Raw genomic sequence first — 12,242 nt, forward strand, 5'->3', positions numbered from 1 at the left:
GCCATCCCAGAAATATGACCTGAGTCTACCTGAAGCATCGTCCCCTGTGTGATTGTGAACAGCAGGAGGGCTCAGTTTCACATGTGGCTGTTCATTGTTGGCACCTCTGCAAACATCACCTCAATATGAGCTTTAAAAAAATAATAATCTGATGTCTTGTTTTGCTTTATTTTTGATGGTCAACGCCCCGGATTCTTGGCAACGTGGACCCGACCGCCTCACACCGAGTGCTTATTAAGAAGAACAAGTTTTCAGTCGTTGTGAATTCCCCTCTTGATGAAGCCTGGGCCGAAAAATGGGCCTCATTGTAATCTGAAAACAGACGCCTGCCCTAATTCTGATGGGCTTGGTGAGAAATAAAAAAATGAGAGTTTAATCCTCCGGGTCGGTCTGGACCGGTGACGAAAGGTCAGCTGTTTTTTTTTCTTTCTCCTTTATTTTATTTCAACATAATTATCTTACGTTACATCCGCGCTCGCCCGTTGCACGAGTTACTCATCCGACTCTCTCCTCATCGTGTTTTCATTAAACGCCACCTACAAACACAAGGTGAGGTGGAGGGAGAGAGAGAGGGAGGGAAAGGGAGAGGGGGAGTATAAAAGAGAGAGAGAGTGACTACGCAGGCTCCTCCTCCTCGTTCTCTAAGTCTGGTTCTTGTGTGTTTTTATCTGCAGCCTGTTCTTCACTCACACTCAGAGATTCAGAGGTGGAGGGCAAAGATTCTCACTGGGGAAGAACGACGAGAAGATTTGTATCTCTCTCGCCAAGAAAGAAAGAGAGAGAGACGTAGAAAAGAAAAGAGGGTAGAAATATAGGGTTCATCTTGCAGGTTGGTCTGCGTTTCCAGATGGAGCGGATGCGGGGCGAGGGCGAGGGCGACCCCCCGGAGCGACCCGGCCCGCTCACCGACAAGGAGCGGCTGATGGTCCAGGACTCGTGGGCGAAGGTCTACGAGAACCGTGACGACGTCGGGGTGGCCATACTCGTCAGGTAGTTCTATCTCTTTAATCCTCCCGCATGAAAAGCTTGAAAATCATCCAAACGGCCAGAGTGAGTGGCGAGTGTGTAACCAGAAGGGAGGGGCTGGATCATGTGACACAAGGCGAGGTCCCAATGAGCCAACGGTCATCGTAACTGACTCGCATCGCGTCGGGCCTCGTTTTATGTGTCTGTCGAGGTCGAGTGACCCAAAAACAACGAGTAGAGGAGCGAGAAGGTCAAATAAAGGTGGGATAGAACGTTCTCAGGGGTCTTCGTTCACCACCGCGATGGCGCTCGCCTCCATCGCTCTCATCTCGCCGCAGGGGATCACGGTAGAAGCGTTCACGATCCCTGTCAGGTCTCACAAACCTGCGAATTCTACCCAATACACTGAAGCCGAGTGACGCGCTTCAGTGAAACGAAAAGAAGAAGATCTCGCCGCCGCACAGGTTCTCCAAAATAATCAAACCGCGAGTGCCGCGCCGTGAACTCTGGAGGCCGTTTCAGGTCGTTGGGAGATTCCATTTAGGTTGAGCAACAGCCGTGTTCCAGTTTTCGTGGCAGGTGAAGGAGCGAGAAGGTCAAATAATCTGCTGGGGGAGCAGCATCGGAGCCGGTGACACCAGCCGTCTCAACAAACTGGTTAGGAAGGCTGGCTCCATCATCGGCTGCCAGCTGGAGCACCTGGAACAGGTGGTGGAGAGGAGGACGTTGAAGAAACTGCTGTCCATACTGGACAACCCGGACCACCCTCTCCACCCGGACCACCCTCTCCACCACCTCCTACAGGGACAGAGGAGGACTTTCTCCAGACGTCTCCTCACGCTCCGCTGCCACAAGGACAGATACAGGAGAACCTGCCGGCGGCTATGAGGCTCTACAACAGATCACCTCTTGCCAGATCGTAATATTTACACTATGTTGATCTGAACTTCACACATTTCATTTATTTACACTACACACATACACACACTTTGCATTTTGCACACTGTCTATATTTAATATTTTTACATTTAATTTAATTTGTCATTAGTATTGTGTATTGTGTATGCATATATGTTGTATATATACTGTACATATATATTTTATTTTATATTTTACTTTGTATACTTGTATACATCTATATCTTTCACTTGTATACATCTATATCTTTCATCCCTGTTTTTTATATTTTGTTTTATATTTTATTTTTTATTCTTGTGTGTTTAGTTTATTGGTGCTGCTACTGTTACGACAAATTTCCCCTTGGGGATTAATAAAGTATATATCTATCTATCTAAAGGGAGGATAAAATGCTCTCAAGGGTCTTCATTGAAGATAAAAAGGGATGTGGTTCTGTTGGCTGCATGCGCGCTCCGGGCTTCGGTTTGAGTCAGAACCACCGAGTGAGAGATCGCGGGTTGGGTTAGCGAGTCGAGCGAGGGATGAAGAATGAGATGGTGGATACGAACTCAGAGGTGGTTCCACATCTGGCCGAGGTTTTCTGGGTAAAGAGTCCCCCGGGGTGGACCCAGAAGAAAAAAACCCGGAGGGGATTGTAGATCCAACCTGGACTCGTTGGCGTGGAGAGCAACATCTGGATCACCACGGCCCGATGATGGGCACAACCCTGTAGAGTTATGGAGAGTATCCATTTCCTACCTGGGGACTTGTTCTCATTTCTTGAATGAGTTCACCGCCGGTACATCATCATCCTCCTCCTCCTCCTCCTCCTCCTCCTCTGGTAGAACCTCCATTGATGCTTTTCTGCCACACTGAAAAAAATACTTGCAAAGACAAAGAAGTTAAACCCCGAGGGGATGATCTCCCTGGCTTGAGAAGTCTTATCTGTGTTGCTTGTAACACTCTCAGCTCGACCCGAATCCTCTTCCTCACACCGCGGAGGCCAAAGGTCAAACGCGGCGATCCGTCCAATCCGACATCTCTGGCACTCAAAGTTCTTCCTCCCCAAAATAGAGGGTCACGCTTTGAATTTCTTTAGAGGCGTTTGGGCAACTCGTCTTCATCACTGCTATCTGAAGGAGAGGCTTGTCACAACATCCCATCACCGGGGGAGGTCCTTCCAACCCTCTGAGCGCTCAACCGTCTGCAGGGCTGCTTCGTAAGACGGCCTCTCAGATTCCCTGCGTGACACATCCCGCCTTTTCCTAACCTTTTGAGATTGCAGGAGGTGAAAGTTGAGAGGAGGAGGAGGCAGGACACGACTTGTGCAGTCGGATCATGTCGACGATGTCTGGCTGTCAGACGTTGAGCTGCAGCGGTTTGGGAAAGCAAACCCGTATTTATGATAAACATGTCCAAACTATCCGCACCACCACTCCCAGGAATCTGAGGAATGGGGATTAAGGCACGACCGTGGTGGATTCAGCCCTGCAGCCACTCTCCGGAAACCTTTGGCTTCAGCTCGAATCCTCCAAACGGAAAAAAAGTCTTGAGGGTCAAAGGTCCAGAGGATCGTAATCAGGAGTCTTCGGTAGACGAGGGACAATGAAGGGTCCAACGATCGTGTCACTTTTTTATATGCAACCACGTGATGCAATTATGAGAGCGAGAGAGGAGCGGCGCTCGGAGAACAGGGCCCTCCACCTCGTCTCCTCCCACCTCAGACGCTCAGGTCCACACGGGAAGCGCCCACCCAGCGATGCGCTGCAGAGAGAGCTATCCGAGGAATGTTTGGTTCTTTTTTTTTGTCAGCTGCTGCCGAAACTGTGGGAGACGTGTCGGAGGGTCGGCAACCAGATGCATTGGCCCTGTTCCCAGCCTGTGTGTGTGTGTGTGTGTCCGTCTTTACTGGATGCTTCTTGGGGTCAAACGGGGATGTAAACCAAAAGGAAATGTCTTTGAGAGAGAAGGATGAGCACATCGAAAAATGATAAATAACATTCATGCCAAAAAAAAAGGAAATTATGGTTTCTGGTACAAGATATGCTTGGCGTGAGGGAGTGAAATAAATATCGGCCTTCTTATCTGGATACGTAATAAGTTATGGATTCTTCACATCGCTTCATTCACATGGCATGTCCACATAAAACATCCTGCACTTATTTCTTTTTAAGTGCAAAAAGCAAAACACAGACATCTTTTTATGTGATGCCGCAAGGTTTATTAATATAATGTGAAATCAGAGTAAATATTATGTATTATTATTTTTACCTGGAATGTTTTTATTCTACAGCTCGGAGTTTAAAGCCGACATTAAGGGAGAATATGCACAGCTGGTATTTGCTCATTGGTATATCTTGCCAGCTGGAAAGATAAAAATGATAAATCTGATGACGTGGACATGCAGGATGGAGCTGGTTCTGGTTCTGGAGCTGGTTCTGATTCTGGTTCTCGCGCTCACATCTCTTGTTTTTTCCGCAGGCTGTTCGTGAACTTCCCCTTGTCCAGGCAGTTCTTCAGCCAGTTCCGGGACATCGAGGAGCCGGAGGAGCTGCAGAGGAGCGCCCAGCTGAGGAAGCATGCGGGCATGGTGATGGGCGCCCTCAACACGCTGGTGGAGAGCCTGGACCACTCGGACCAGGTGGCCTCGGTGCTGAAGCGGGTCGGCAAGGCGCACGCGCTGCGTCACAAGGTCGAGCCCGGCTACTTCAAGGTGAAGGACACATTTATTAATTCCCTTTGTTCCGACAATGAAGCAAATGCAAAAGTCTAAAAAACATGCAATTATTACTATTGGCCACCATTTAACACGTGAAGTCTATGCTTCACGTGTTAACGCTGCATTCTCTCTCCTGACCACCAGGGGCGACTCCTCTGGTTGTATAGAAGTCTATGCTTCACGTGTTAAAGCTGCATTCTCTCTCCTGACCACCAGGGGGCGACTCCTCTGGTTGTATAGAAGTATATGCTTCATGTGTTAAAGCTGCATTCTCTCTCCTGACCACCAGGGGCGACTCCTCTGGTTGTATAGAAGTCTATGCTTCACGTGTTAAAGCTGCATTCTCTCTCCTGACCACCAGGGGGCGACTCCTCTGGTTGTATAGAAGTCTATGTGTCATGTGTTGAAGCTGCATTTTCTCTCTTGACCACCAGGGGGCGACTCCTCTGGTTGTATAGAAGTCTATGCTTCATGTGTTGAAGCTGTATTCTCTCTCCTGACCACCAGGGGGTGACTCCTCTAGTTGTATAGAAGTCTATGCTTCATGTGTTGAAGCTGCATTCTCTCTCCTGGCCACCAGGGGTCGACTCCTCTGGTTGTATAGAAGTCTATTGACTCTACTTCTCTCTTGATGTATTCCCTCACTAAACATTGTAAACATGAGTTCATGTCTCCATCTCTCGTTTCAAGTCTTCTTCTATACAGCATGTCATCATTTAGGACTTTATGGTCTGTAGAGTCACACAGACCATGAAGCAGGGGGCGCTTTAGGGGCGGGGCTACCAGGTGATTGACAGGTGGCTTATGCTGCCAGTCTCTCTGCATCACTCCCCAGCAGTGGCGGCTGGTGAATTTTTTTTGGGAGGGGCGCAGTTGGGCGACGCGGTTTAAATAGCACTCAACAATGAGAAGAAAAGAGGTTTTGAGTAGAATATTGTAAAAACAAAGCTTTATTTCAAGAACACAGCGTGCTCAACACTGTCCAATAACAACTATCAACACACTGTAACTTTGGGCATGAGAGGTTCAGAGCAGCTTTAAGGAACATTGGGTTGGGTTTCAGAGGTTTGCAAAATAAAAGAGTTTCACCCTCACATGAAAGAGGTTCAGAGCAGATGTTACAGATGTGGAACGGGCATGGAAGAAGTCGGCTCAGATGGTGGATTTTCCCAGCACTTATTTATTCTGCAGAAGACAACAGAACACACACATTTGCCTTCTGATCTGTCTCTGCACTTCCACTTCCCTCAGCAATATAAAACCATTGTCCATGGAAGACAGGACCACATTAAATCTAAATAATAACAATTCTCATCAAAACCATGACATGTAACATACAAGGGAAAACAGAGACCCTAATGGACAAAATAAATAACTACATGAGCTAGAGTCATTTCAGCAGAAACAGAAAATTCTAACTTTGAACAAAGGAAACACATACCTGCAGAAGACAACAGAACACACATTTGCCTTCTGATCTGTCTCTGCACTTCCATTTCCTATACACGCAAAACAACACAATTTACACAAGGAAAATATACGTCGGGACGACCGGATGTAGCTAAACAAACGTTGCCAAAGTGGCTCAATGAGACCGCCACCAAACGTATATGTTGACGGTCTAAATGACACGACAGCTGGACGCCGTGATCGTATTAGCGACCATTACTGTATGTAACATAAACGGTTAATTTGTATTAAAGAATATAGCCAAAATAGTGCGACATCGTTTTTCACTCAACTCACCTTCAGCAATATAAAACCATTGTGAGCAGGGTTGCCAGGTCTGTGTGACAAAACCAGCCCAATGGCCAATCGAAACCAGCCCAAAAACCAGCCCAATATCAGAACTCAAAATATGCCCGTGCCAAACCATATACACTGCTTTTAAAGTCCAACAGCATTGCTATCATTGCCAAATGTATTGTAATATCTACAAAGTAACAACATATGTTTAGTATGCCAGCATTAAAAGCAGTTTTCCCGAAACAGTTATTTCACCTAGGTCCTAAAATGGCCTTGTGTAATTAGATACAGTATATTATCATAAATAAAATGTGTGTACGTGCTGATCTGGAGTCAGTTTGGTAGGATTTGGGTATGAATAAATTATTTCATTTAAAATATGGATTTTTATTTCAAGATATTCATGTAATTTGCATGCAAAATAGGTCTACCCGAACCAAGGACAAAAAATTCAACCCGCGGCAACACTTCAAAAGTAGCCCGATTCCGCAGGAAAACCACGGACCTGGCAACACTGCTCTCTGGGCTGAGGGAACATACGGGTCTCTGATCTGCCGAATAGTCCAATCACGTGACCAGTGGCCATGGCGCACATTTTTGTGACCCAAGATTCACGTTTCATCCGCCAATGAGAAGCCGTCCTTGCCGAAACGACTGAAATGTTTTCTCGCTGCCGTACACACACATTGGGCCGGTGTCCCGAAAAAGGGGAGGGGCTTCTCTCTGTGATAATGAGTGGCGATATATTATATTTTTTCACATTAACTTAAATGGTTGTTGACAGGCTGACGGTCTCCCACACACATTTAACGCGTCAACACGCTATATTTACTATTTAAATGATTTGGCATACAATGTTTTTTGACAGGATTTTCTTCTTTTTTTTCATCTCAAAATTTTAAGAGGGGCGGCGCCCTAGCGCCCCCTATGGACGCACCGCCACTGCTCCCCAGCAGTCCAAATATGGTCACTTCCATTCACTGGTTGCAAAATACCAAGATGGCGCCGGCTGTAATCCAAGATGCTGAACTTCTAAACGCCAGTCCGCAAACACTCGGCCGTCGTCACGACGACTACGTCCGCTTTCTACATCCACGCGTGTGAACGCATCCCAGAAAGATCTCAGCGGCAGTAACTTTTCCTAACTTTTTCCCGCTTGTTGTGTCTCGGCCCAGATCCTGAGCGACGTGATCCTGGAGGTCCTGGGAGAAGAGTTCCCGGCGGTCGTGACCCCGGAGGTGGGCGGGGCCTGGACCAAACTCTTCACCATGGTTAACTGCGGCATCGCGGCCATCTACGAGGAAGTGGGCTGGGCGGAGCTCTCCGCCTCAACCGGGTGAAGCTTCTGGATCCGAGTCGATCGAGCCACGAGAGACTTTTGATGTTCGAGAGACGGATTCATCAACTGTACCGACCTCGGACGGGAAGCAATGTTTCTGGGGACCTTTACGGGGAATACGGCTTAATGTAGGGGCTGTGGGACAAATACTCTATGAGAAACAGGTACTTTCATGTGTGTGTGAGAGAGAGAGAGATGGGGATAAACTGCAAACAGTGGTCACTCACATTGGACTTGGATGTGCCTTCTACTGAATGCGTATCTCTAAACAACAACAACAACAACAACAAACAACCTGCTGTTTGAATCCCATTCTTACGCAACATGTCATGTGACTTCCCTCCGTCGGCTCGGGGCCACTGGGTGTTGGCTTCATGTTTCGAGGACATTTTTTATACTTTTTTTAATAATTACTTGTGATTTTCACGCTGACTTCACCTTTCTATCTGTACTCAACACAAGTTTTAAATAAAAGAAAATAATAAAACAACCACAACGACCTTAACCCTTGTGTTGCCTTAGGGTCATTTTGACCCGAATCAATATTACACCCTCCCCCCGCCTTTGGGTCATTTTGACCCGATTCAATGTTTCACCCTCCTGTTACCTTTATATTTACTAACATATTTTACCCTTTGGGTTCAATTTGACGCCAGCAATTAAAACCTCCAGAAAATTATTAGAATTAATATTGTTTTCCAAGTTTAAGTGTGAGGCACTTTATGTTTGTTTGTTGACTGCCGAAAGAACACCGACATTAAACATTGAATGGGGTCAAATTAATCCTAAAGTGGGGGGAGGGTGTAATATTGATTCGGGTCAAAATGACCCGAAGGCAACACAAGGGTTAAATATCATTTCACTCACGAGAGGCAGAATGAGACCTTTCCCCCTCTGGCAGGAGAATTAAGGAAATCTCCTCCTCTGTTCTCCTCCATCTATTACTCTCCTCCTCTCCTCCTCCTCTAACTCTCCTCCTCCTCCATCTCTCCTCTCCTCCTCCTCTACCTTTCCGCCTCTACCTCTCATCCTCCTCTCCTCCTCTCCTCTCCTCTACTGCTCCCTGATTCTCTGCTTGAGGATAAGCTCATTATTTATCCCACTAAAATAAATTCGCGATGGCAGCGAATCTCTCTCTCTCTCTCCCCCCCCCCCCCCCCATGGTTTACTCAAGATCAAAGTGTTTTAAAGTGACTCTTACAGACAACGTCAACGGGGCCTTCTCTCAACATGAAGGGACAACATGGCGGTTGTTTTTTCTTCGGGACTAGAACCCGCAGCCCGCTCTGTTTACCTCGTAGTCCCGCCTTGATCCGACTTAATCCTCCGAGCTAATCTCCCCCAGAGAGAGGAGAGAAAGAGAAACTTCTGCCTTTTCTACCACTGAAGCCTTTCGATGGGAGGAGAAGCCTCGGCGCTCTCTCTCATCCTTGGCCCCGGAGTGGGGGGGTGAGGGGGGGGGGCATGTGCACCACCCTGATGGTGCTCACCACCATCGCTCTCATCCTGCGGCAGAGGTTCTCCACAAAGATCACACCGTGAGTTACGCCGCGTCGTGAACTCTGGAGGCCGTTACAGCCGGTCGGGTCAGTCTCAATATTACAAATACACAGAGAGACTCACAAATACACACAGAGACTCACACATACACACACAGACTCACAAATACACACAGAGACTCACAAATACACAGAGAGACTCACAAATACACACAGAGACTCACACATACACAGAGAGACTCACAAATACACACAGAGACTCACACATACACACAGAGACTCACAAATACACACAGAGACTCACACATACACAGAGAGACTCACACATACACAGAGAGACTCACACATACAGACAGACTCACATACACACAGAGACTCACAAATACACACGGAGACTCACAAATACACACAGAGACTCACACATACACACAGAGACTCACAAATACACACAGAGACTCACACATCCACACAGAGACTCACAAATACACACAGACTCACAAATACACACAGAGACTCACAAATACACACAGAAGGATTTACAAATAAATAAGACTCACAAACGCATGCGGAACGATTCAGATACATTCCAAACATAAGTAAATTACGAAATCTAATGTTCATTGTGAATTGTTCTTTGCGTATTTGTGAATCTGTGTTTGTTTTTGTGAATCTTTATGTTTGCATCTGTGAATCTCTGTGTGTCTTTGCCTTTATTGAGCCTGATGCGACCCCACAGTCCGTGTTCTTTAAGGTTGAGTCAACTCGATACTTTAAAACAGTTCGTTCCAGTTTGGTTTGTTTTTGATCTGATGGAGAGAATAATGGAGGGAAAGACTCGTTGCTGCTAATTGAGTCAAAGTGACACCTCCTCCCCACCCTGCTCACGCAAGGACACTGCAGCACCGTGGATCGTGGGAACAGCTCGCACACAAAATGATGAGCTGATAAACGAGCTGAACCTCGACTCATGTAATGCGTTTCAGACCACACTGCCCCCCCGTGATCAATACCACAATACGAGGCGTTTCCCTCCGAGTGTCGTTGTTTGTTCTGTGTTCCAGGCAGAGAGAGACGGTTGGGGAAGACGAGCCGTACACGAGGAGCAACGGAGGAGCAGAAAGCCCAACATGACAGAGTGAGGACACAAATGACACTTAGGAGTTAGGAGTTAGGATGTGTCCTGTAAGGCCACAGAGGCGATAACAAGATGGCACCCATTTGTTTGTGGACGGGGATTTTTATCGTCGCCAAAAAAGAGAAAAAAACATAAAAGATGAGAAGTTAAAAAGCAGAAAAGACTCGAGGACACGAGAGGCAATGAACTTCAAAATAAAACAGGAAGCAAACTAAACCAAGATCGTGACAGTTAGTGGACTAATAATTTATTTTAGAGGACACAGGACTTTTTCAATGTGTGAAAAGATGCACAACGCAGGTTACCGGGAGAATAAAGTTCAAATTCATATTAAGAAGCATTTATTATTTCCCCAAACTGCTTTTAATACTCAGGCAACGGTTTCAGAGCTTGAGGACTTCATAGGACCACTCCATCATGTGACATGATGACATCATCAGGGTCATTTATCCCGGACTGTGACATCACACTGATGAAGAGAAAAACATTGCCCTTCCCCTTATTTAAGCTAAATTAAGTTATTTAAGAGCAGCTGTGTTTATTCATGTATTTTAGAAAGAAAATTGGGCTAATGGTATTTATTTATTTATTTAAACCGTTTGGAAAAAAAAAGGAATAGCTTATAGACTTTAATAAAGTCCTAAATTTCAAAATAAATCCGCTGATAAAACAAAATGCATGGCAGAGAGATGGGAACACATGCAGACGGACAGAGACAGTGTGTGTGTGTGTGTGTGTGTGTGTGTGTGTGTGTGTAGGTTTACACTGGGGGCTCCAGACAAGGGGAGGAAGTAGAGCATGTTACGGAGGCACAGATGCATAAAGAGCCGCCTGCCCCACATTGAGCCTTTAAGCATTCACAACTCACACTAAATGATTCAGAGGCAGAACAACAATACACTGTCTCTTCGGACGGTTATTATTACTATTATAAGTACATTATCTCCTTACAACCACGCCGAATGCAACTGAATAGATGTTTATACATGAAGACATGACCTCACTAACCCTATGGAGGTTTCTTGCACGTGATCCTTCTCTTTTGTTTTTAGAGTCATTCACTTTTTAATACATTATTACTGAATAAATCATTATTTCCTTACATCCTCGTGACTTTGCATGCGTTTACTTCCCCTTGCAGACGTGACCAGAGTTGGCCATCATCGAGTCAGGTGAGCGCCAGGTGGTCGGTGTCATTTTAATAGTTTAGCGAGAAAGAAAAAAGGCAAAAATTGATGAAACAAATGTGTATTTAAAAACTTTGTCAGCTACAAACCAGGATTTGTTTTGTCTTCTCAGCGACGTTACTGCCTGTCTTCATCCCCCGGTCTGTCCTGCAGGCGGATCACCGGAACAGGAAGTGCCGACTGAGGGACACATGCTCCTTATTAAATCATTAAAAAAATAACTTCACAATATTGTGCAATTGATCAGAGTAAGCCATTATCAATGGCGTGTTGTGCATCTGCTTAAAAGCATGCAATACTAATTACTGTTATTTCCTGTTGTGATGTACAAAAATAAATCAAATACAACACACATGTGTTCTTCTGAATGGTGCCTCCCACGTGTACTTGTGTTTGACACTCAGTACACACAAATACTGATAAGGGGCATGAAGCAACACCCCCCCCCCTCCCCCTCCATCATCATCGTTATCTACAAACACATATTCCCGCATGCATGGCCGACATTTCAAATCGAAAAATCGTTGTGTTTTGACAGAATGATGAAAAGAAAGAAAAAATAACCACGTGACCGTCGGCGTGTCTAATCCCAACCGTCCCAAGTGTGTGCTGAACCCGAACCTTTGAGCAACATGCTGACGGGTCGTCGTGCTGATGGAGAGGACACCATCAACTGAATTAAACATGTGCTTCAGAATATGAATTATTCAGCTCTTTCAGTTTTTGTTGAAACTGATTTCATTTTGACTCGTTT

At 45.9% G+C, this 12,242-nt stretch overlaps 1 protein-coding gene and 1 long non-coding RNA gene across 3 annotated transcripts; both read left to right on the forward strand.

Moving 5' to 3' along the window:
* Positions 1 to 655: 655 nt before the first annotated feature.
* Positions 656 to 8,172, forward strand: LOC130189310 (cytoglobin-1-like). Its single transcript, XM_056408097.1, has 3 exons — positions 656 to 990; positions 4,345 to 4,576; positions 7,504 to 8,172. The coding sequence occupies exons 1-3, from the start codon at positions 848 to 850 to the stop codon at positions 7,666 to 7,668; spliced, it is 540 nt and encodes a 179-aa protein (XP_056264072.1). The 5' UTR covers positions 656 to 847; the 3' UTR covers positions 7,669 to 8,172.
* Positions 8,173 to 8,849: 677 nt separating this feature from the next.
* LOC130189311 (uncharacterized) lies at positions 8,850 to 11,859 on the forward strand. Of its 2 annotated transcripts, XR_008830750.1 has the most exons (4): positions 8,850 to 9,205; positions 10,228 to 10,301; positions 11,443 to 11,473; positions 11,601 to 11,859. It is a non-coding gene; the product is annotated as an uncharacterized LOC130189311 (long non-coding RNA). The 2 variants fall into 2 exon arrangements; XR_008830749.1 differs by lacking the exon at positions 8,850 to 9,205 and having other exon boundaries at positions 9,761 to 10,301.
* Positions 11,860 to 12,242: the final 383 nt, after the last annotated feature.

The sequence above is a fragment of the Pseudoliparis swirei genome, chromosome 23 (assembly GCF_029220125.1).
Source record: "Pseudoliparis swirei isolate HS2019 ecotype Mariana Trench chromosome 23, NWPU_hadal_v1, whole genome shotgun sequence".
In the NCBI taxonomy this organism is placed as follows: Eukaryota; Metazoa; Chordata; class Actinopteri; order Perciformes; family Liparidae; genus Pseudoliparis; species Pseudoliparis swirei.